Below are 26380 nucleotides of genomic sequence, written 5' to 3'. Positions count from 1 at the left end.
CGTAATTAAAGGACAGTGAGGTTACAATTTTCATATCAGATATTGTACGGTACAAAAGAGTTTCTATCCCACAACATTAATGACATTTGGTTACAGCTAGCAGATGGCCTTGGAATGACTTCAATGTCGTAATTCATACAAGCTGCACATTCCCTTTTTAATGACATCAGCAAATCTCTTGTGCAGTTCATAGTGGCTGCAAAGAAAAAGAAACTGCATGCCAGGAGTCTAGCATAAATTATAATACATTAGCTTAGGGAGAGGGCGAAGACAGAGAAGGGAAATACCCAAGCTGAACACGAGCAGGTAGCTCTGCCTGTAAAGTTGAACATGAGTATTTTCATTTATAAACTCCTCCTTACTTAAAAAATTCAAGCATCCAGCAAATGTGTTTATCTACATCAGAATGCTTTGGCTATCGTTGTCACAGAAATCACTTTTGTCAAGAATTTTTCAAAAAAGCTCCTCAAGTAATACATTTTCACAGGATGGGCAACACCTTTAAAAGTATATTCCATTTATATACAGAATTACCCGTAAAAAGGCAAGCCTAGGCAATTTTATTTTAATAAGTGATTGTTTCACCTCTTCAGTTTCCCTGATCCGAATTTTTTCATCGTGATCCTTGTGAGATTTATTTTATTTTTAATTTTACTTCTTTGTATTAAAACAAAAAGGAAGCTATCACTTTTCCGTTACAAGCATCGCTGTAGCACGTAATTTTCAGTGACTATGTGACCTAATACCCCCGCTGAGACCTGTGCTCTCACATCCTTCGGAAGGAACTGTCAGCACAATTATACCAGTACATTCCCACATAATTTTACATGACAAGGACCTCCGGGTACAGGTGCAGTTCCACTGGCAAAGTTACAGTTTTGCTTGGAAGGCTCCTGCTTGCAGACATCCCTTAAACCTTTTGCCAAGCAAAATAAGGAATATGAGCAAAAGCTGGCATGAAACCATTTACATTAAGATGCTGATCACTAATCACAGCTTGTCATGCCACTCTCCAACACAGCTGTGCAGTCATTTGACGCACACACGTGCCTATAGGCACCTTTATACATTTTATCATGAGCATCCTGACTTAGCACAGCTTTAAAAACTGAAAGCTCTGCAGGGTGGAATGGTTCACTTCATAAATTTTAAGGCCACAGGATTACTGTTATCATCTAAGCTAACTAACTGGAAATTCATATATTTGCCTAGACATTCACATATTTGACAGGTATGTCGTCAGAGATAAGTAAGTTCTTATGAATAATAAGGAAGACCAATGAAATGATCATCAAGACCCAAAGGCCTTAAGACTGTGCCTCTGTAACTGGTTCTGGATGGTGGCAGCAACCAAGGACTGCGAGTTCAGGGAGTACGTGATGTGTGGGTAGAGTGACTGTCCCATCTACTCAGCTCCAGAAAACAGTGAAAGTAAGTACTGTAGCTCATCATTAGTCACATAAACGAACACAGACTCACACAGCCCCCACGCTCCAGCAAGTGTTAACTTTAGCCCATTTAATATCACACTTGGTGATGTTTGGCTATCCAGAGGCAGCCGTGACTCAGTGAAGGCTGAAGATAGTGGGTTGCAAGGAGACACCACAAAAACATGGTAGGACACTACTGAAGCATTACAAATCCTTGTGAAAAGCCAAACAATTGTAATAACAACAACACATGTAAAGGAATGTTTTATTCTCAATAAATTCTCAGACAAATTAAGCAGAGGAATTTTATCTACTAAGTAGGCTGAATCCAAATTTGGGATGTGAGGATCCACTGCACCTTTACATCCCATTGAAGAGTTGTTCTTTGCTTATTCCCTCTTGGAAATAAATCAGGTTTTTTTAGGGTTGTTTTTTTTCTGGCAATTTCAGAGTTGCAAAAATACAAGGTGAGGGCCTGATTATTCATCATATCACATTTACCACTCTAGAACCTCACAGAAGCTGAGCTCTTTTGAACTGTGAGCGTGCGTATGAAAACAAACATTCTTCCCATATTTTTCAGAACTCCGAGAACCAGAAGAGACAACTTGCTTATTCACTGGCAGAAGAAATCATTCACCAAGGAATTAAAAATCAGACAGACGCTAAAGGGTGGATGGCCTCATGTTTCAGCAAAATATCAGCAATATCATATTATTTGGAAAATGTTTTCAAATTATGCTAATCATTGGCTGCTTTCTGGTCCCCTTCTGGTATAAATGATACAGAAAACGTATGCAAGAGGAGTAAATTTTAACAAAAAACCCAACCTATACATAATTTATCAACAACACTCAGCTTCAATATTATTCTCACATGGAACATAAATAAGAGCAGACTGAAATAATGAAAAAAATAAAACCTCCAAGAGACAAGGTAGCTCTACAGTTCCTTGTTTTCCTTATGCATGATACTCATCATTTAGATGCCATTATTTCCTTGATTTCCTTCTGTCTCATTTCCAACAACACACCAAGTTTTATTTCCCCTTTCATGTTTATCTTCTTTTCATAAACGACTGCGAGGAGTTTGTACATCCTTGCGGTCAGTGCAGGCAGCGCTGCTCAGATGGTAATCTAAGAGCACATTTCATAGAGTCATAAAATGTGTTGGGTTGGAAGGGACCTCTAAAGGCCATCTAGTCCAACCCCCCTGCAGGGAGCAGGGACATCTTCAACTAGAGCAGGTTGCTCAGAGCCTCATCCAGCCTGGCCTTGAATGTCTCCAGGGATGGGGCCTCCACCCCCTCTCTGGGCAACCTGGGCCAGTGTCTCACCACCCTCAGTGTAAAGAACTTCTTCCTCATGTCTGATCTAAACCTGCCCTGCTCTAGTTTAAACCATTGCCCCTCGTCCTATCACTTCTTCGGAAGTCAGAGTGTCACATTCCCATACTACTTACTACAGAGAAGACAGAGCAAGAGCAGTTGATAAAGAAGTAAAGTGGCCTCCTCATCTGTGCCCCAGTACAGAAACAAGGGAAATATATCTCCTTCGAATGCAACAGCTACCGAAAGTGCTACTGTCATTGGTAGCTTGGCCTCCCCTTTGCCTCTCACTTGGCCGTCAGCACTAGCTACAGCTGGCAAATGGATGCGTGGCACAGTCACCACGCCATCCCTTCGCCTCCTGTAGCTTCCCTCTTTCCAGCAGAAAAAAGGATGCCCAAAAGTCACTAAATCAACCAAGAGCCACACAGATCAATAAATACATATATGTGCTTATTTTTCATCTCACTGTAACAGGACTGAAATTATAAAGCCAACAAGCTTTCCCCCACACACACATTTAACCTGATATTCTAGTTAAGAAAACTGAAGAAAGAACAGTAATTGAGAAACCAAATCCTGATCCCACTATAAACGATGAATATACTCAGACGTTATTGCCATCTTACCAGGTAAAAGCACCTGGCAAGAGAAGCTCCTTTAATGACGGTCAGACACAGCTCCTTGCAGACTGACTCGTCTGACCATCTGTGAACGTGTAACAGTTCTAACTTTTGCTTAGAACTACATTTATTGTAACGCTCTTACTCCAGAAGTAACCCCCTTCTGTATTTAACACGGCTACCCGTGAAGACACTCTTACACAGAAAGGATATAAAATTTGGTTTCCAATTTGCTGTTTAAAAAAATACAAAGCAAAAGCACAATTACGGAATGCTTTTGTTGTTACAGCAGTTGACAAGTCCAAGCTCGTGGACACAACACGCATCTTGCGACATACTTTAAATAATTTGTCTAAGATTAATTAGAGCCCAGGTACAGTCTTCCTGTTGCACCAAGTTTTCTCTGAAATGTTATTTGGAAAATTAAATACCATACTTCTTATGTCAAAAACCCAGGACAGCCGCTCACCTGTCACCATTGTTACAGAACTGGACTGCAACCACTTTGTCCTAAACAGGAGGGAGGAAAAAAAAAGTAGTAAGTGCTTTGTAAGCTGAAACACTCATTCAAAAAGATCTTAATGATGAGCTTCTGTTCAGCAAATTGCATGTTCCCATACATTTCCTATAACATACTATCTTACAAATTCAAGAACAGAAAAGTCATATTTGAAGTTAAAACCTCCCCAGACAAATTGTGTCAGACATGGAAATAGAGAACTTCAGAGAGGTGATGGCTTTGTGTTGCTCCAGAAGTAGCTCAGAGACAGAAATGATTTCCGACTCAGTCTCTCTGACACTTAAGAGGCTGAGGAGGAAGAAGCCGCAGCAGCTCCCGCACGGTGCCACAGGACCGTACACACCGGGGGGAAGTTCTGCCGAGGAAACCGCGCACCTTTCACACTCCAGAGTCAGCAGAAATAAGGGATCCCTGGAGCTCTCGAGGCCTCGTAGGTACAGCACTCCACAGGGTGGAGAAAGAAGGACTTCACCAAATAAATGATCGCAGCAGGTTTGCAATTTTTAGATCTAACATTAAAGCGCATCAAAATAGTTCATAAAAAAAAAAAATTACAAACCTTGGCTTTATTTCCACTTTTAAATTGTTGAGAAACAAATACTAAGTTTTAGGCACGGTTTTCCCCTTTGTTTCAGTCTGCTAAATATTTGTGTTGGCTACATGCGCTTGCTAGCTTTACTCCCACTGACTTCTCTAGCTCCTGATAACCGAGTGGCCAATTCCGGATTTTTTTCAGGGGCAGGCTGACAGCAGTCTGTGGTATTAAGAAGAGTAGACTTCCCAAAATTAAAGGAAATACAGTTTATTCCAAACCTGAAGTGGTGAATATAGAAATCATTTTTTCTTTTGTGAGCAAAATACTTGTAAGATTTGTTGGCTTGGAGCTCTGAGACTTAAATGCGAGACCCACGACTCCCACTGAAGTTCAGTGAATCGATTTAGACCTCAGCCTTAATCAATAAAATATTGTTAGGGTGGGCAGCTGGGCTATTGAGGTTCAAAGATAAATGCTCCAAACCCCTCAAAAGTGACAGCCCTATCGGTGTTGCTATAAGCTTGCCTTCCTGACATATTGTTTACCATACACATAATAAATAACGCAATCATCACCTGCTCTCGGTAGCAACTAAGAAATGAAGAAAGATTTGATACTGCTTCAGTGACACTTCTTTATACGGTTTCATTAAAACCGAGACATTCAACCGTTTTAATAAAAGCAATCAAGACTCCAACTTGAAAACTAACACCGAAAGTCACTGTACAGATAGTTCAAATAACTTGAATCTTTATGAAAACCCTTCTGCGTTACCTGAGGAAAGATGCTTTTAAGCTTGCTTTATTTTCTAAATGAAATTACCGTCATGATCCAAAGTTTGACTGCACACTTTAAAACCAGAATTACTTTGCTTTTTCTTGTTATGTGGATTTGTGGTCACAACTAAAGTCAAATACTCAACGGTAAATTTAATAAGAAAAATGACATTGTGCATGAAAACTGCTTTAATGCCTCATTCCAACATAGACTTTCTTCAAGAATATGCGAAAAATCACCTAGTCCCTCAGTTTCCTGGGGGAATGAAATACATAAAGCATATTTTACACACATCTCCTGCCTCAGAGGAATTTCAAAATAAACATACCACAAATTTCCAGGCATTTAAATACCACAGTGTTGAGAGCCAACTAAACTCTAAAGACAGAAAATAAGAATGTACAAAACCTAAGTTCCTGAAATAAGGTAAAGCAGGGAACAAAGAGATTTGCATTCCGACTTGTCTCTTACCGTATGAGATTCTAACTCAGCCATTTTCTCCGGAGATTCTGAGCCCAAATAATAAATTCTTATCACGTGGTCAGTACTACCTGTAGCAATGAACATGCCACCTATGAAAGACAGTGTTTTCTGTGAGAAGAAAAGCCATCCAAGGAACAACTTATTTTAATTACTGCTTTATTGTCAAAGCAGCAAACTACAGTTTTAAACAGAAAATTTCTATATAATCAAAACATACATCCTGAACAAAGACATTAACTCTGACAACTTCTACTTTGATCTGTATCTTCTCAGCCCACATCAGCTTTAGCATAACTATGAGCTCTACAATGTTTTTCAGCTGCAAACCTCTCTGCCCAAAGGAAGGGAATATTGCAAGTTACAAATTCATCCAACAAATTATTCTGCTTTCCCTCAGAAATTACCACGACGCTCTCCATCAGCCTCTGTGGAAAATCACAGATAGGGAACAGTTTCATATTCTCACTGGTCAATAGCAAAGAAAATATTTAAGCGCATTGTCAATATCTGTTTGAAGCACGTCACAGAAATTATTGCCGAATCGGGAGTCCGTGATTAAGGTATTTTCTTATAATGTTTGTTTGTTCTATTGTACAAAAAGAGGCACTATTGTGTAGTTTACTGTATTTAAATGGTTTTAGTAATTTCAGGATTTCTGGTTTTAAGAAAGGTACGTGGGCAAGGCTCACACGGCTCTAGAATACCTCTCAATGTCAGATAACAAAAATTAATGAGAAATGATGTAAGTTTGCTTATAAAAATCACTATTTTTGGAGAATTCAAAGCTGCAACAAAGGATGTCAGTCAAGCTAGTATTTTCAAACACATTGAACTGATCCTGCTAGAACTTAGCCAAATTTGGAAGATTAGCAAAAGTGTCACCTCTGACCAGAGGCCTCCTGTCTGCCAGATTTCAAGAACTTTTCACTCAAAAACTTTACAAGATAAAACTTTAAAAGGATGTTACAAAGAAAAAGTTCTAATGTGCCAAACAACACATTGAAAGCATAGGCTTTCTTGGAAGTGGTCAAGACATTTTAGCTTAAATTATAGAAAAAAAGGGAAAAAAAAAAAACAGAAGTAGCATGAGGCACGTTTAGCATGGAAAATTTCAAACCATGGTAATTTGACAGTGCTGTAATAAACTGAAAAAGGGTTTCATACATTTTTTTTATTCAAAAAGAAGTTACAGTTTTGTCACCAAAGGAATTATAGTTCATAAAATACATTCAGCTACGCTATAATGCATACATACCGGAACTGAAAGATGAACAAGATATCTGAACACCGGGCCTGGACCTCTCTGCAAATTTTACAGGGCGATCCCTATATGCAACAAAACAACATTTATATTTTTCATTACTTTATTCCGATGTCGTTTAACAGGAATAGTGCACTGCAGCGCAGCGGGTAAGGTCAATACGCTCATCCTAGTTGTCTTCATTTCAGAATTCACACCTAAGTTTGCTAGAACTTATTTTTCATTTCAGTCATTTTCTTTCTTAGTTTAGTAAGAAAACAATTTTCAAAATTGCAAAGGCTATTTAACTTACTTATCAAGATATTCACCAATTCAAATCTATTTAAACCAGAACCTGGCAAGCCATTAGTCTAATATCATTTAATCCCTATTAATTACAAGCTTGATGCCATCTACATATGTGTGTTCTTCTGATTAAAAGCAAATAAATTCTTCTGCCTTTACATTTTGCATAAGGATTTTACTCCTAAACATAAAAGCTGGAAGTTTTTCCACAATATTGGCTTGCCAAGCACAAAACCCAGAAATAATCGCCCTGATCTCTGCCTCCCCTCTGGGTTGTACCGCCATAGAGTCCCCAACACACATGAGAAAGCGCTCGCTGCCCCACACACAGGTACGGGACTGTCTCTGGGAGAACACACCCCAAGAAACTTCTTTATTGAGAAAGAACACACCCCCTATTTAATTATCTCAGCATTCGTCTCCATGCTAAAACTCAAAATAAATGCTTCCTTTATTTAAGATCATTATAATTATCTAAACAGGCTTACTTAAATTTCATGGTGTTAGCATGCCACTGCCAGAAACAGATTGTTCCGTCAGCACCAGTAGAAGTGAGGTATCGTGTTGTTCCTTTCCTTGCTGGAGAGAACTAAAAATAAAAATTGTAACAGTTAAACCAGCTAATTTCTTTCTCCCCTTACATGCTGGAAACTTGTAAATGGATGTTGACAAGAACCTTTTTCACGAACGTATTAGCTTTCTCCCCAGGAGCACAGGGCACAGCACCAGGGATAAGCACAGAATCGGCTCTTCTATAAAAGTAAAGCTGAGGAATGGAAAGCATCTACATTTTGACTACCAAGTCCTTGTTTCTACCACACAAAAGTTAGCAAATTGGAGAAATGAAACAAGCCTAGATCCTCTTAATGGGGCAACAAGATGAGGAAATACTTCTTTCTAGGATGGAACTGGATCAGACATGGTAACAAAGACAAAAATGATTCCTGCATCCAAGCGGAACGAAGAATAGCAGCACAGTAGGACCCCCACACCCTCCCTCTGCCTCTCTAAGGAGTAGGAAAGCTTTTCATCCCGAAGTCTCACACTTTAATTTCATAACTGCAACAATAACTTTAATCCTCTGGCAACCTAGTATTTGATAAAGGGATCAAACGCTGCTGTTTCCTCAAAAAGCCATGACTGATTGCGATTATATTCTAAATTACCAGAGCCTTACAAAAAGCTTGTGAGGGATGTATATAAACATAAACAAATATTAGACAAAACACAAAACCAGGTTGTAAACTATGGGTCCAGAACAGCCACCTTAAAGTAAGTAACTTGCGGCATAGTTAAAATGAGATGAAATTGGAAGCGTAGACAAGAGGGGGAGAAATGAGACTCCCAGGGACTATGGGATGTTGGAGAAGACTGCGCTGAATCAAAGGCAGCACGGCTCCAGAAGAGAGGGACTCTGAGCCAAACACCCCCGCTCATCCCCCTCTGTGTGCATAACCTGCCAAATTGCAGGAATTGTCTTTTTTGATCCTGGAATTTTGTTTTGTTGGAGGTCTCTGCCTGGCTGTTGTGGGGGTTTTTTTTAAAGCAAATAGACTGCAAATTACTAGCCATTATTGACTGTGCCACTGCTAGTGCTGAGTGCTGGCAGCGTAGTCGTGTTTTTCCTGCTCCGCTATTGCTCGCTGGATGCTGGTCACACAACTGAGACTGCACGGGCACAAGTACAGATTCTCGCAGCCCCTGACCCATGCTGTTCTGTGGCTGCTGCAGCATCTACGATACCCCAAACAGCGCCTTATGGTACAGGCAGAGATAACGAGCAAGTAAGAAATGTGGAATAAGGGATTTTATCTGACGGTAGTCCTCTGAAAAATAAACGTTCTCTATGAACAAACGTCTGTTGGTTCAGTCACTGTGCAAGGACTACCATCAAAGATGCCAGCCATTTCTCCCTGGCTCCGCTAGTCGATCTGATGCTCCCAGTGGCCACGCATTTACTAGATCTAAGGAAGCAGTAATGGGACCAGAGAGTTAAAGGCAGCTGGAAAAAACAGGATCATCCCCTCAGGCAGCAGTTGGCCGCTGCGCAGGAGTGAGTTTGCCAGGATACAAATTGGGTTGGGGCAAATCCACACTGCCAAACAGAGATGAAAAGATATGCTTTATCCCTGATTGCTAATCCACACCTCTTAGTGCTGTTTTAATTCAAGGATTTAGGGAAAAATTGTTATTCTTTACCTGTATGGAAGTAATGGAAGCTGAATGGCCCTGCAGCACTGCGACTGGGGCACAGGTTCGAAGACACCATACCCGCACTACTTTATCACAACTGCCTGCGGCGAGCAGCGTGTTCTCGTAGTTAACAGCCATGTCGGAAATTTCAGCCGAGTGTCCTCGCAATGTTGAGAGCAGGCGCCCATCATCTGTAGCCCAGATTTTGACCAAACAATCATCTGACCCCTAATGACACACAAAAATTTCCAAAGATTATATAAAATAATACGCTATGTGTACATAATACAGAGGTACACTGCAGATGAACAAGTATCTAAAACACCGTTGCGCCATGAACCTCCCAGAAGAACAATTTCAGTGGGATTCCAGAAGGGCACAACTACCTGAGTTTGGGGATCATCTTGTGAGGTCAAGGATTTAGATATTTATAAAACAGACATTTCATACTAAGATATGATTATCGCTGCTAATGTAACTCCTCTCAGTACAGTTCAGTAATAATTAAGGTAAATTTAAGAAGATAAAGTGTTTCATTACATACTACCAACAGTCTTTATTTATCTGTATGAGCCAGATCAAACCAGTAGTAAAATCAAAGTGATCGTAAGAATTAAGCTCTAAGGAAAAAGAGCACCTAAGCGCTTGGGGGGGTCTCAGAGCCCCTGCCACGCTCCTGGAGCTGAGAGGCAGCTGTACCACGAGCTTTGATTTCTGTTAACAGAAGAAAGTTGGGACACTCGAAGAGAGAACCCATGCAACATCACGTGCAACCAAAACACTATGTCAGTGAGATCTCAGTTCAGGACACAATTCAAAAGCATATCCAACACAGATCACTGTAAAATAGTGGCAGCTACGTAATTTCATCCTCAATCCCAATATCAGCAAGAATTTTTAGGCAGTTCACAGACCTTTCCACTATTCAGATACTATAAAAATACTGATACTAGTGGGTGTGATTGCCATTATATACTCAGAAACATAACACTATAAAACTAACTGCAGTATCAACATCATTTGATTTTAAATTACATTTTATTAACTGCAGGTAAATTTGAACGCAAATCACTTCCAATTCCTCATATAACAGGCAGATGAGAAAGATTTCTTTATCATGGAAACAAAAATGGAAAGGAGTTCACTATGACCCAGAGTAATTATCATAACAACGTCCCTATTTAACCAATTCATGAGTGGAGAAGCTACCGAGAACACAACGCCAACAATTAACCTGCCAGGTAATCTGTTTCTAAACACCTATTGGTAACAGACAAGGGCAAAGACAAGACAAGGATTAACAGTTAAAAGATGCATTATTAATTTGAAAAAATCTGATAATTTTTAAATACGCAGGGCAAAAAGCAAGGGCAGTATCACAGACATGTATGTTATTATGTTTCAGAGAAAACTTAAAATAATGTTCATATATTCACTAAGATACTACAAATTCTAGAAAGAAAATCTAGAAGTAATGAGGTATTCTATTCATCATCAAGTTTTTGCTGAAATGTAAGGAAAGGATTGGCAGCATTTCCAAGGTTACTGAAAGGTAAAATGTAGTTTTAAAAAAAAGTATTAAGATTTAACCCAGCAAGCAGCATACAAATTAATTCAAAACCCCAGAACACTGCAGGTGCCATTCAGCAAGAAAGATGATAAATAAAGAAAACTGAGCACGTGTTTCAAGTAGGAGTTGCAAGCTCTGGACCAGAACAGCTCTGCTATAAGGTTCTACGTGAGTAAGCAAATATCTGACTAAGTTTTGGTCTACTGGAGCCATGAGCAATTTTAAAATACCCAGTCAAGTGAAAAGTGAAAATTTGCATAGAAAGAGATGGGTTTTCCATACATTTCAAGATTTTTCTTCCCTTCTTTTGCTGGAAGCCGTGTCTGCATCTCAGTCAGTGACTAAGAGGCTGTGGCAGGACTTGGGAAAGAAAGAAATCAAACTAAGCAAATCAATCTTCCAAGAAAAGTACAATTCTTAAACTTACTGTAAAAATTCTTCTCCCACTGCGATCAAAGGCTATACAATAAACAGATGATAGATGTCCCAAAATCCTCTTATGCATTTTCATGTGTTGGTAGGTGGACGTTGGGAACAAGTGGCTGAAACGTCCACATCCAGTTAACTGCCTGGCAGAAATTATATTTACTGGGAGAGAAAAAGAAAACAAAAGGAAAACTAAGACATTAATTTTGTCCAGAACTCAAAATAAATAAATATTAAATCAAATATCATGTTTAGCAACAGCTTTATTATTATAATCCATAAATCCGGGCCTCTTTCACCTTGTCAGAAGATTCTGTAGAGTCTTGTAAAAGGAAAGCCCACTCCTGACGAAGCCTTTCAACACCTACCACACCAAACACCGCACCTGCTCTCTTACACAAAAATTAAAGCAAAATAAAGAGTTCCCATCACAACTAGAAGTTATTCCAAGTGATCAATTCATGAACAGGCAATGGATACATTTATTCTGTATGAATTTGGAACACTTGATATTAGTAACATATAATTTTCTTACAACAATTACAACAAATTTATTTTTGGAGTATAACAATAGTTTATTTTAACTGCTTTTTTTTTGTAATAAAAGTCTTTCTTTGGAATGGGTTCCAGATCATATGTCACGGTCAGTGGTTTTCCACGTGTTCCCCACAAAACCTCTCTAAGCAGCAGAAGCACCACCATTGCATTTCTATGACAACGTTATTGAAGAATAAGAAATACGTGGCACCGACGGAAAAAGTCAAAAGAATGGCAGGCACCAGAAAAATATGCAACAGCCACAAACTCTTTTATATTGCTAAACCTAGGAGTCCTTACCAGAACAGCCCGAAATCTAAATGTACAAACACATCATGGAAAAAAAGCACTGTTAGCAGTTTCACTGACGATAACGACGAATCTTTCTACTAGACAAGAAAAGGAGGAAACATTTGCTGGGACACGCCACCAAATGAAGATCATTATGGCTGTAGAATACAGAAAGATCTTAATTCTAATTAATTCTAATCAAATCTTGGATTTGATGCATAATTTGAGATCGTTTTGGCTATTTAATTTTACCAATTTTACCTAATTTATACCACTTCAACTTTTGATTTTAAAGTTTTGAGAGGTTTTTTTCAATGGCGCTTCAAGATCTAACATTGCCATATTGGTGGGTTTTGTTGAGTCCTTGTGATAGCAGGCGCCCAGAAGAAACCCCTTATCTTGTCTACTGCACATTGAAGTAGGCAGGGCTTCACAGAAGCAGCATGAAGCTCTTTAGTACCTTTCAAGCCTTTAGTTTAAAAGTATAGTGAACAACTTGACCCATTTTCTTAATTGTATTATTGTATCATTGCCTATCTACATAAAAAAAGATTACGGAATATGTTTAAAAAAAAAATATCTACAAAGTCAAGAAGCATCATTTCAAAGGGCTACTAACCCATACACTTCTGTACATTTATAAGATTGAAGCATTTATACGCAAGCAGAGAGGTAAATGGGCAAGGAAAATAAATTTTTTCCAGATTTACAAACAGTATTTTTGTTTCTCAGTTTTACGCTCTGAAATTTGCACTATTTTTAATCAGTCAGTGCAATCACAACACTACATATTAGAAAACAAAAGGCTGCATAAAAGGAGTAGATGCTTGCAAAAGTCATCAGGCTCCCACCATGACCTTATCTTCAGTCAATATTTGTTTTTATGTAAAAACACATATTCAGCAGTACTAAAAAAAGCAAGACACGCTAAATCAAATTCATTTACTATCTACCTACTATTCAATTGATACCTGACACTATACAGGAACCGTTAAATGGAAACTGTCTCCCCTAGCAAAGTAAAAATGAAATCTTTAACCCTTTTTCCATCTCTTACAGGAGGGCACAGAGACCCCATCGCGACAAATGCTGTACAAAGGTACCGTCAGGTTTGCCACACATTATTTTATGTATTATTTAAGTATGCCAGCTTAAAAGCCAAGTTCTTAAAACTATTACACCTCTCTTCCCCCGACACTGTGGACAATGTTATGTCAACACAGGGATGTAGTAATTTAGCAACATGGTAATTCTGCTGTGCCTTTCAGTGCTTAAATCATTCAAATACATAATAACAGTGTATCTGCCTTTAAACAATTTCAAATGGCTTTGAACTTTTTTTTTTAACCACACAAAGAACTGTGTGAATCAAAAAGGTATACTTGCATTTCAAAAATATTCCCGATAATCACAAAGCCTTCTGTGTACTACAGCGTTCCCATGCAATCCTTCTGAAAATCTACCACTGCTGTGTGTTGCAAATCACACGACGGAAACACTGAAAGGTATGAAGAACAGTCAGGCACCTAGAACTCATTCAACCTTTCATTTGGCACTCAGTGTCTAACCTTTCCAGTCGATTCCCAGACTTGCAACCAGTTCAGCTTCAGACGATGTGAAAGCAATTTCACTTTTTTCTGTGTCTACTTCCCTATTTGCACAATGGGGACAAGCCTCCTCAATCTCCCATGGAAAATTAAAAAATTAAAAGCACTGCTTATGAAATGCTTCAGTCACAAGTTTGAGAGAAATACAGAACTACTGTTATGCCATCAGGAGCACCGGCTTTATCAAAGCAACAGCATCTTTGAACAAAAAGTACCAGGTATTCAATGTATCTGATCCTCACTACAAAAATGCTTAGGGTATACCAGAAACGTATGCCACACACACACTGGGATTGAGACCCTTGTCTTCCTGCACTTTATACTATCACTGCCTTCAAAGAAACTGCAAAGTAACCCACACACACAGAGAAAAGAAAACAAAACAAACATCCCCGATTCCAGTTCTCAGTTTTTTTGGTAGAAGATTAATACACAATATCTAAAGAGGGAATTACCCACACAAGACAAAAAGCCCCGTGAAGTTTGCTTTCTTCAGTACAATGAAGTTATTGTACTCATAAAGCCTAAAAGAATTTAAAAAACCCTGATTCCCACACAGAGAATTAGGAACACAGTGGCCCTAAAAACTTTTAGCAACCTACCTAATTATCTGCTGTACTTCATGCCATACTGGGCATAACAGCTGCCAAGTCTACCCCCTCACTATTTGCTGCAAGGAAAAAAAGACTTTCAAAACCGTATATTGATGTTATTTCACATAAAAAGTGAGCATATCTAGTCTTCTTGTTAAGAAAAGTAAGTTCGTTTTGCCCACAAATGGAAAGGCCGCCTTCTCAGATGAAGTTCCTCACTTCTAGCTGCTGAAATGACTGCCACCTCGGAGCAGAGATGCCACCGATGCTGCCATGGGAGGTGCATCTTCTCTCCCTTGGTCCGTGCTGGGCGCAACCTGCCCCGGCCTCAGCGCCTGGCATGCTGGGGACAGCCCTGGTTACAGTCACGCACTAGTACCTCCTCAAACTACCCACCTAACCGAGGGTGGTATGTGGTAAAACGCACGCGTTTTTCTTTGTCACAGACCTTGGTCCTCGAAGATCACACCTTCAGGAAAACTACAGTCCTCAATGCAAGTACAGGCACAGTTGCAGAGGGGAGTCATATACACTGTACGACAGTAATTCTTAAATCACAATCCATTCTATTAGAGGTAACAACACAAATGTAAAAACCCTCACAAGAAAGCTCACCTAGGAAGGACAAAACCAAACCCCTGCAACAATAACCCATCAGTGAAAACAAAATTTAAAAAACAATCAGCAGACATTGCAAATTTCAAACCTAAGTCACAACTTCAGAAGGAATTAAAACATTTCAGCGTGGACAAAGTCCTGCTGCAGGAGTTTTTAAACCGCTTGAATTCTTCCTCTCCTGATAAACCCTTACCTCATTGCAATTATTGCAAGCAAAAATAGAAAACAGAATACCGGTACAAATGTTTGTTTTAAAAATAGTTGCTCTAGTATTAAGGGTGATGACTTCACATCATGCTATTTTACCTTTTGAAATCAGCGCTATAACTTTGTAATGAGGACATAACATTTCACATAGCCAGGACACATGGTGAGTTCATCTGTGACCTCATCGCAGGGCCTGATCAAGCACGAAGATCGGGTACCACTCGCAGCGTGCAGAACACAAGTCTGGATTTCATAAGAACACTGGGAAATAGACACGGTTGGCTCACACATGCAACATATCTTCTCAGAGAGTGGATGTGTGGCCGCAGAGACAGTTAGACCCAGTAAAAGCACCAAAAGAACAAAGTGTTCCAGCTTTCATAGCTGCTGACCTCACGGCACCCCTTTACAGCAGAGAAACATCATTGATTTTCTGAGCTCATTCGAGCACTGCTATTTGGCAGGCCTAAGGTAGCTGGATCACCTTGACTGTAAATTTCCATACAGCCAAACTGCTTGTTCATTGAGATGGGCTACGAACTTCCTGGTTCCAAATTTTGTGTTACTTTCACTAACAACAGTTACCCACATAAAGGCTTTCATACTTGGGATGAAATAGCTCTCATAATCAACTAAAGAGGAAAAACAATCTTCTTTCTAATCTGCTTTGTGTTGCCTGCAAAAATAATTTAAAAAAAAAAAAGTGTCTGACAAAATCGAAGTAATATTCAAAAGCAGGTTTATCATAAGTGAATAAATCCCATTGCTGAGGTACTGTATGACCAATCTTTCCATTTTCTGACTGGAAGAGCATAAAGGGAGTTCTAAACATGTCACTACTCCAAAACCTGCAAAGAAACCATCTAAAAGACCATCCTCACCATATTCCCTGTGTTCTCCTGTCAGCAGCAGAAAGCTGTGACAGCATTTTCCCTTCCTCTCCTCCCCCCGCAGATCACCACAGACCTCCAAGACACAACACCCAAACACCACGTTCCTGAGAAGGACTTCCACAGGTCAGCACTTTCTCGGAGACTCCCCCAGTCAGAAGATTCACAGCTCTGCACAAACATGCTGGGAAAAGGCGACACTGATTTCTTGCTCCAGTTCCACTGTGCAGGACTTTTGGAGTACAGACCGCAGGGTCCAATCCCAACCCCATGCAGAGGAAGGGCAAACCACTGCAGGTACCAACTCATCCAAGCTGGGAGGGCAACCACAAACAATCCCATTCTCGCAGCAGAAAAACACACGCATGGTGGCAAGCTTACATCTTTATCACTGGAAGGGAAGTGATATAAGAATACTCCTAGTTGCTAGTTCTACACCTTATTTACCTGTCTACACAGGCAATTACACAATCACTTCATCTCACTCATGAACACACGTTATTATGGGTGTCTATTACTTCAGCCCAACTACTTCAGCAAGTAATTCCAGAAAACTCAACCTGACTAAGCCAGCACAGTATGGGAATTCACAATTATGCTGAAATATTAAAGAGGTTGGGCATACTACTTCATCTTGCATTTTAAAACAAGACACACACACACGGAGCAGCATCTGTGGCTGTCACTACTCCCCAGAGAATGCACCCATTTCGCACAAATATACAGAGAAGAATTTTGTAACTTCCACTTCAGGATTAACAACGAGGAATCCCAAAATCAAACTCCTGCCTCCTGTACAGCTTAAATATAGTCAACTTTTTATTTTAATCTTTATATGCATTTTCCTCTCTTACTAGTAGTTTATGTACCTACACCAAGGAGGACCATATTCTTCCATGAACCAATACTTATAAAAATTAATTCCAGGCTATAAAAGACCCTTTTCCATATAACACCTTTGTATTTCTTAAATAGCAATTCATAGGAAAACAGCAAAACCCACAAATCATTCGTTCTCTAAGTCACTAAATAGTCACCAGGCAGGCAGCACAGACCTTTGTCATGAAAACATGACAAAGTCAAGTCGGATCTGCTAGTACAGTTCATTAATAATACTGTATATTCCAAAACCACAGTCTGATTTGTCTCTTATGAAAGAATTTATCCAGGAGCCCCTATAGAAATACAACTATAGAAGTTGAGTGTGTGCAGTAAATGTATAACCTAGCCTATTCGCAGTTGGGCTGATGGATTGCTAACAAAAAAGTAACCAGCCTAAAAGAATAAACACACAGATATGTACATCAGTAACCATACTAATAGATGGAAATAGTTTTCATTTTTAATGTCCACAGCGTGACTCATAAATTATCTGACAAAAGCAGCAAAAGTACTAATGCAATAATTCCCTATGCACTAGTTCCAGGCAAACGTCCATTTCTTTTTCATACAGAAGATCAGTAATTAAATTTGCTATTCCGTCACACTGCTGCCACAACACCACAGAGCTTATGCAAAGCATGCTATCGATTTCAACCACAAACGGCCCGGTCATTGTCGCTTTTGTGTCTGACAAAGATTAATTTTTAGTAATGAGAGAGAAAGTACAGAAGCACAGAGGAAGAGACATGGTAGAATGAGAAGACTGCTTTCATCACCCCTGCATCTCCAAAGGGAAGGGAGAAATGTACGTGAATGCATCTCCTAACAAAGCAGGAAAAGCCTACACATTTTCACAAACACACATAAATACAGATAAAATACCCTAATAAGAAAACAAATCACGACCAACAGGACTTACATTTATAGCTGCAAGAATCAAATTTGTTTGCTATAAAAAGAGTTAATGAAAGTTCTGACCATACAAGGAAAATACTTTTCAGTTTAAGCAAAACAGAGAAGCTCTTTGATGACATGTGAGCTGAATGCCTACACGCATCTGGGTTTTATACAAGTTCTTTATTGAACTATGTGGACAAGTGAAATTGAACTAATACAAACGTTGGTTTGGTGATTATTTCCTTTTTGAAAAAGGATGTTGCAAGGAGTCTGTTTTCTGTCATAATCGAACTAAAAATGAATTCTTGAGTCAAAAAAGTTCTCTGGGAGCCAGGCGCTTTGTTCTGACTAAGATTCTTGAATGAAAAGATTGTCTACATGCTCCTGTGACCACGCCTGTTCAAGCTTATAAGCATATGTACATATTACGTAGGTGTATCATAAAAAAATACTCAAGCACATTGCCCTCCAAACAGGAAGTTGTCGTGCAAAGCTTTTCAACGTGTCCACAATGTTTTAATATGTGTGCATACATTATGGAAGATCCAAGCCTGAATAAAACAAAAAGGGTTATTCTACAGTCAGTGAGAAACCTTTTTTTAGACAATTCATGGTAACATGTCAAAAAAAGCCATTAATGCAAACCCATAGTAGTGTTTCAGTCAGTAAGAGTAACTTTCAGCTGGAACAGTAATAAAAATACAGAGAAGAAAAAAACACCTTATGTACGTTTCCAAACTCACCCACATTTGGTGGTTTCCCATAATTTACAGGGAGTTCGGGAGGCCGCCCTCTGTGAAGAGCCGCAAACGCAGATCCTTTCCATAGCGTATGTCTGAAGTCTGTACCGGCAAGATTAACAGCGGGTTGGTGAAACAATTAGCCAAACTGGGTCGAACTGATCTATTCTTCTTAGAATCAAGAGCATCAAGCATCACTCCCAGCATCCCAAAATAAGACTGGTCTTTTAAAATAGTCTGTCAGAGACCTAGCACTTAAAGAAGATTGCTACTCCATTTCTAGTTCGTAAGCGATGTGACTGTAAATGGTTTCAGCTTATTTTTGCTTCATTATGGCAAGTAGGGAGTCTAAACTGATGGAAAGAAAAAGAGAGTGTAAAAAGTGGGTGCACTTTGTATTGAGTCAGCACTGAATTTTGGTGGGGTTTTAGTCCTTCTGCAATCCCAACACATACAGGACCTCTCCTTATGAACTGTACATTTGAGAATACATACACGCACACATATTTGCTCCCTGAAAGTGGGAGAAGTGAGATTTTTTTTTTTTTTCAATAAATCTGTTTTCCTGCAATTGGTGGCAATATGCCCTCCTTTCAGATTCTCCTCTGCACCCCATCCCCCTCACCCCAAAAAACATTGTTTTTAAAATGAAGACTGTTTTCTTTAAAGACTCTCCAGCTATCTGCTGCCAACTGGCCTCAGTAAGCCTTCTCTCTAGAACAATAGTGATTTTTCTGAGACTGTTCAGAGTGCCTCAGAAATTAGACCTGGACTTCTTCCATTTCTGGCCATCTGGAAGGAGAGAAATGAGCTTCCATGGTGAACAAGGACTGAAACAGAAGGATAGTGCCACAGATTGGTGGATCTGTGTATCACCCTTTAGATCTCTGAATATGAAGTGCACAAGCTTACGTGACTCAAAGAGACTCCTGAGAGCACCTTCTGATTAAAACCCAAACTGTACCACGGAGTATTACAATGATACATATTAAAAACAGCACTCAGACTTTCTAAAATAGATCAAAATAGCTATAAATACTAATGGTAAATGGAAACTTCATACTGGGGAGCAGAAATCCATGTATGTCAGCTTTGAAAAAGGTACGATGTTTCATATTAGTGAGTCTGCTTTACAAACCAAATAGCACAATGTCACAGCACTTTTTTCTGAAGGAGGAAAAACAAAACCCACCATAAATATACTAGAAATCTTTTCGCAATAAATTTATCACATGGCTTAGGAAGCACTACATCTTTCAGTGATTCATCTAGCCTTTGTCCCCTAACTACCCTAAGAAAATTCTGTTTCCCTGCACAAAAATGTTTATTTTCTCTTTACATTTTGTTGCTCTTTTCTTCTAAGATGCAAACTGAATGTGATATGAAGGAACTTTTCTCTGCAGGCCTCCCTGCAAACCTGAAATTCTCCACCCAATTATGGAAAAGTATAGGCAAAGTAAGACTCAGTCCCACAGCTCTGCGTAAGGAAACATGCTTGCAACCAGCACACCCCTCCAGGTGATATCCAGTGGATCAGCAGAATGATACAGTCCTTTTTGGCATCAGTGTGACTTCACAGGATGCAGCAAATAAAGTGCTCAACCGCCACTGGAACAGGAAGGTCCTGCTCTCCTATCCCTCCTCCTCTCCCAGAATGATGCTCCAGCTGGCTATGTCACCTCCAGACCAGGAGCTAATTTAATTCCCTACAACAGCAGGAACAAACTTTGCAACATTTTAGCTCTCTGAATCACATCACAGGATCAAGCAAGTTCTGGCTCCTACAAGGAAGAAGTGACATGGGCATGGAGTGAGGAGGGAAGGGAGGAACTGCTCTTTTCAATAGCGGACGTCTCTCAGATCTGTTTAGTTATAACACAAAACTCTGCTCTCAGGATCATTATCTCAAGTAGAGCAGTTTTTCAAAAGGAATAGGACTGGTGCTCTATTCATGAAGGGGATGGGGGCTTTCATTCAAATTAACTTTAAGCAAGGACGAGCAGGAATTATCACCGAAGAATCAGTCTCACCCTCTCCCACCCTCTAAATGCTGCCCCAAGTGCCATCCTGCCCTTCGAGTTCACACACCTGTCCACACAGCCAGGGAATCAAATAATGGAACAAACCAGCCTGAAAAACAGCCCAGCAAAATATATAGACTGCTGGGTTATTTTAGACATGGGCATGCGTATATGTATATGAAAAAAATAGCTATTTTTCATATGGATCCAATCTCTAATTGAGTGCATCACATCACTTACACCAACACCAGTCCAACATGCTGGGGAGGGGAGGCAGGAGAAGCAAGTAACAAGTTCAGGCAACTGTGGGCAAGAGCTGCTTGAGATGGCACTTTCTACCCAAGGAACATATATGTAACAGGGCCAGCAACAACCACATTTTAGCAAGACTGCAACAAGAAAGCTGACAAGCATAGGAGACAAACCAGGGTTCATGCAAACACACACAGATACCACAATACGAATCGAAACAGAAGAGGGTTTGATCATTAAAACAAAATTCAGTCACACATAAATTGATAATCTTACCTTTTGCTGCCCTTAATAGAGACTGGCGCCCGACACCTAGCAAAGTCTGCACGCCTAGGACACTCTGTGGGATTTCCTTGTCTAAAAGGGGTCCGAGTCTCTCACAGATCCTAAGAAGATAATCCGGAGGGATGTGTGCATTGACAGCCACCTAAACATATAAATAACACAGTTTGAAAATTGTTTTGCTCTTGCTGCTACTGGTATTTCTTTGTTTGGTTCATAGTCAAGTATTAAAGTCACTGAAATCAAGTCTAAAACCCCTGAAACCCCCCTCAAAATTAATTATACCAAAGATGCCTTTTAAAGTGACATGAACTGTTGATAAAAGTCATACCAGAAATTCCAGGTGGTAGCAGCTACAGTTATCCCTTAATAACAAACAAAAATCCCTGAAGCTCAGAGGTCCCAGCACAGTACTCTAATCGAACAAAGTATTGCCTGGGGACTTTTTTTAAGCCTTTTTAACCCTTCCGTTCATTTTTTCCACATTTCTTGCTTAGCCGAAACACCCTTGACAGACACTCACATTACTGTAAGAAGCACATGTGCTAAAGCCTAAAAAACCCAAACATTATCCTAAAAGCAATACCTAGTCTCCAGTTTTTAGCTACTGGGAGTTGGCATCTTTAAGATCCATACGTGTAGATTCCTAATTTGTCATGTTGAGAAAACATTCTTCTTTTTTCCCCTTTAGACAGAGATTGTTTTCTATAGGGATACAATAGTTTTTCCAACAATCTGTTCAAACAGCAAATAAATTGTGCCTCATTATCCAGAATGTCCTGCACTTGCCCGATTTCTACGATATTTACTAGCTGGCAGCAAAAGCTCAGCATCAGACCTTATTTACCTCCTTCCATACAGGAAATACAGCTACATTAAAGATCAACTCTAGCAGGTCACTCAGCTCTTACGTACCTGTGATTGACGATGGAAGAACTAGTTGTATTAGAACTATTTACAACTTTTGTATCTGTTGCAATATTATGAAGAGATTGTCATAAGCCAGTGTTCTGTTTTACCAAGCCACAAACTAATGCCAAATAATACTAAAGCTGACCCGAAAGGGCCAGAACGGTGCTCATTGTAAAGAAATAACAGCAGGCATGTGCCTGTGCACGCCCCTCTCTCCTAGACGACCACTTCAAGTGTGCCCAGCCACAGGCAAATACTGGCGACAGGGCTGTGAGCGCTCACCACCCACACAGCTCCTTCCCAGTGGGGTAGGACAAGTTTTTGTGCAGCTGCAGTGAGCCAGAATGATTCCCCAGTTTGGCTAAAAGCATGACCAAGCTCCCCTCTACATCGGCTCCGGTGCCCACCTCCCGCACAGGGAGCCGTTTCAGCCCCCCTGGCTGGGAACGCTCACCCGACAGAAGAAGGAAAAGGTTTTCTGCCAGGTTTAGCAAAGCTGACTGTGATTCAGAGAAGCATGAGAGCTGGTGGAAAGCATGGAACGAGACCACTTCTTTCAACAGCAGAGCACCATCAGATAAGCCCAGCTATCCTGCCCACCCAGACCCCAGGGATATGCCCCGGCACACCAGAGGGAGCGGCAGGCATTGGGAAGGAGGAAAAGGTAAGTACTTCACTCACAACTGCTGCCAAAACATTGTTCACTGAACTATGTCATCAAAGAGGTTATTACTACATGTCATTGGGAAATCATTCGTTCCAATTGGGCAACAGCAGTGGTGCTACAGGGCTCAACACGGTGAGTCAGGTGTTGTATAATGTAATCACCTGCATCACAAGCAGGATCAACACCATCCCACAAATGAGATTCTAAAAATGCCCCCCAAAAAAGGAAAGGTTTTTCCAATGATATATACTAATTACCATTTAACCAAACTCAACTAAAACTCTTCAAATCTAAATGGAAACTCTTGCAGAAGAGAGACAGGCTTCTCCACACACAGTTTCAGTTGCTGCGTGTTAAAGATATGGCTCTGTCCTTCGGATGGAAAGAGTGGAATCATACTTCTGCAGGAAAGATAAACCTGATGACTGCATTAATGTGGTCCTGTTCCATGGTTTTTCATACTGTGAGCATCAAAGAATGACCCCATGAATGCTCTCTTGCACTCTCCAGCCATTCTAACTTTTTCATTTTCCCACAAAAAGAAAAAACTATAGAGTTCCAAAATTGTATTGGTACCTCCCCCAGTTGTACATCCAGTGAAGCTCAGTGTATAAGCATGAATTGTCTTTCATTGTAAATAACATGATATAACAGAAGACAAAATAAGATAAAGGGATTATCTGAACTTTTGTATTTACCTATCGTTCTTACTCATTCCTCAAATATTATAAACGTGCTAACGCTACAAAATATTTTATTATTCTGCACTGGCCTCCCTTCAGTTTGCAAGGGATCTGAAAGGATCTGAAACAAAGGCAATTCTAAAGAGAGAATCTGCAATTTAATAAAATCTGAGTATGAAATTCCTTTTTACATCTCTGATAATTAGTAACATGATTCTCAGTCAACAATTGCCAATTCTAGAAATGTATCAAGCTTAAGATTAAAAGATTAAAAAGAAAAAGGGCAACCAAACCAGGAGCTGTGGAATTTACATTTTACTTCTAGGGTGGGAAAAAAAACCAAGCGATATCACTCTCTCTGGAAATATAAAATTTCACAGAAAGCCCAAACCATTCTCCTAGCGTAATGCAGCAAAACACTTCCCTTTTCGCTCAGGAGTACACTGTGAAGTATCGCTGCTATTCTGTGTCTAGAGAGAGGGACTGAATTAAGCCTGGCAGCAAATATCCCACTGTGGAGACAGAGCACAAGTTGTTCGACAAGCAGTCCTAGCTCAGCGCACCTACTCAGAAATGGAAAGGGACTTTGTTACTTAAAGACCCGCAGATCAAGCCACAGTTTTATAAAAAGCAGCAAAGGGAGCAAACATTAACACATGTGCAGACCAGCCAACATCCCAAGATGGGTGGACGCGCGGGACTCGGGGAGCGTGTGGCAGTTATCTGCCCATGCCTGGCGGTAATTTGCCCGGAACATCCAGACGTTAAGCAGCTCAGGATACCAGACATCTGCTTGATCACTGCCCAGACCAGGAAAGTTGGCAAATCCATCACGGAGCCAGAGTTAAATCGGCACAAGTGAGCTGCTGAGGCATCTAGATCTTAGTGCACAATTTTATTGGACTGTAAACTTTCCTAAGCCACATGTAACGAGGAGCATATTGTGCAGACCAGGCACATATCAAAGTGACCGCTCGCTCTCTTAACACGCCCACCTCACCAGATTTGCCCCCTGCGATCAGAACCATGCCATACATACTACAGAAGGAAGGCTGTATGACAGCCTTTCCCCGTCTTCCACTTCTTTCCCTGCACATTTTCATGTTTCTACAAGCCAGAACAGCCAAAATAAATGGCCCTTAATCTGAATATTACCACTGTTGTTATTACCAAACAGCCACATAGGCAGGCAGCAATAGCAGCAAATTCTCCTGGAGATTTTTTTCCATAATAACTTCCAGATAAAATGCTTAAACCGCAGCCCGGAGCAAAACAAGCAATTCTATTTTCAGGTTCCCAAAAGAACTTGAAACAAAAATCCTTCCTCTCACCTCTGCATGAGATAGCTGTAAATGGATTTTAAGTATCTTTCCAAAACATGAAGCTGCAAACATACAGCTGAGAAAAACAAAGTCTCCCCAATCAGATTTTCATTAAAAGAAGGAAGGAAAAAGGCAAAGCTTAGCATCAGTTATAGCCACACATGCTAGTCCAAACCCCATACAGCAAAATGAAACAACGGCAAGGATATTATCACCTCATCAAATATATTAGAAAATATTTTTAGAATATTAGAAAATATTTTAGAAAACAATTAGAAAATTGGAAAAATTAGAGACAAGTCACACAGGCCAAAAACATGCTTAAGAAGAGCTTTTAAAAGAGCATGTTAAAATAATGCAGAAGAGCTGAAAACACACTGTGAGAGCAAGTTCTGCACCCTGGCATAAATTATAAAAAGGAAAACGTTCTGTTGCCTTAAGATATGAAAGACCCTATAAAAGTTAAAATGTGAGAGCACAAGAATGCCCCGGTACCACAGAAGAATTCTATGACACAGTAACCGCACAGGTCTTATGGATCTAAAAACTTGAAAGAATTGGGTAAAGGGAATCCATCCTTTTAAAAAAATCTAGGTAAACAACCATGGGTGAATGTAACAGGGTCATGACTGCTTGAACCAGTATGCAAATCAGTTGCTACAGTGATAAGCAGCTGCAAGTAAAGAACTATTAGTGAAGTCACGTCAGGGCTAGGAGAAAGTCATACCCCTCAACCTGTTTATGCTTCTGATGTTGGAAGCATTACCACATACGGTCAAAGACTACTGAGCAAAGGGTCCTCATCGGACAGCTAAGACAGGCAAGAAGCTTGTTGTTCCCTGAACCAACCAACCAAAATCCCCTGGTATGACTGATGACAATTTCTCCTCCAAGGAAGGTTTCAATAAAGAGGAAACAAATAAACAAACAAAGACTCTTTGTGATTACTATTTCTAATAAGATGCCTGTCTTACCAGGGATCGGAACCAGATAGCTCTGAAACATCTCCTTTGGGAAGCCCAGTGAAACATCGCTTCAAAGCACGGAATAAGTTTGACAGAAGAGCTGCATAATGAAAGCAATGCAGGGAGCAACGTGGGCCTTCGATGGCTCCTTCGTACCCAGTCCCCTGTGGGCAGGCAGTTGTGCATCAGCAGCAGATTTCTAACCTCTAGGCAGTGGTACGGCACTTCCCTCATTTGCCAAAATAACAATCCACTAAGAATCAATTGACAATTGTATCAAAAAGCAGCAGAGGAGACCAAGAGGACCAAGGCAGCTGAGCAAGCAGGAAATTACTCAAGACCTCAAATACGGAATCTCAGCAAAAGGAAGCTCAGATACTGGACTTGCACAAGGTGTCAAAAGTATGCAAATACACACAAATTTAAAAGCCATTATACAGTCGGTTTCCCCAGAGAGAATGGGTTGGAACTACTATAGTACCAGATGACATTTTCCTGACACGAAAAAAACGTAACATCTCTTCTCAGCTAATGCCGGGATTGGCAATATCTATAAATAACAGCACCTCAGACTCATAGCTAGT

The 26380-nt window shown here is 40.1% G+C and overlaps 1 protein-coding gene across 3 annotated transcripts in view; it reads right to left on the bottom strand.

The window, feature by feature from the left end:
- BRWD3 (bromodomain and WD repeat domain containing 3) overlaps positions 1–26380 on the bottom strand; it is a 62746-nt gene that overhangs the window by 31784 nt on the left and 4582 nt on the right. For all 3 annotated transcript variants that reach the window (XR_010072625.1, XM_063347245.1, XM_063347246.1), the window contains exons 5-12: positions 21242–21392; positions 18696–18794; positions 11432–11592; positions 9441–9662; positions 7730–7830; positions 6951–7021; positions 5684–5784; positions 3850–3890 (exon numbers count right to left, since the gene is read on the bottom strand). Coding sequence is in view for 2 of the 3 variants with exons in the window: in XM_063347245.1 (XP_063203315.1) it covers positions 3850–3890; positions 5684–5784; positions 6951–7021; positions 7730–7830; positions 9441–9662; positions 11432–11592; positions 18696–18794; positions 21242–21392 (947 nt within the window). In the remaining variant the exon portion in view is untranslated. The remainder of the gene's footprint in view (positions 1–3849; positions 3891–5683; positions 5785–6950; positions 7022–7729; positions 7831–9440; positions 9663–11431; positions 11593–18695; positions 18795–21241; positions 21393–26380) is intronic.

Source organism: Chroicocephalus ridibundus, chromosome 9 (genome assembly GCF_963924245.1).
Source record: "Chroicocephalus ridibundus chromosome 9, bChrRid1.1, whole genome shotgun sequence".
NCBI lineage: Eukaryota > Metazoa > Chordata > Aves > Charadriiformes > Laridae > Chroicocephalus > Chroicocephalus ridibundus.
The sequence above is the reverse complement of the archived record's forward strand: the minus strand, read 5'-3'. Positions and strand labels throughout refer to the sequence as shown.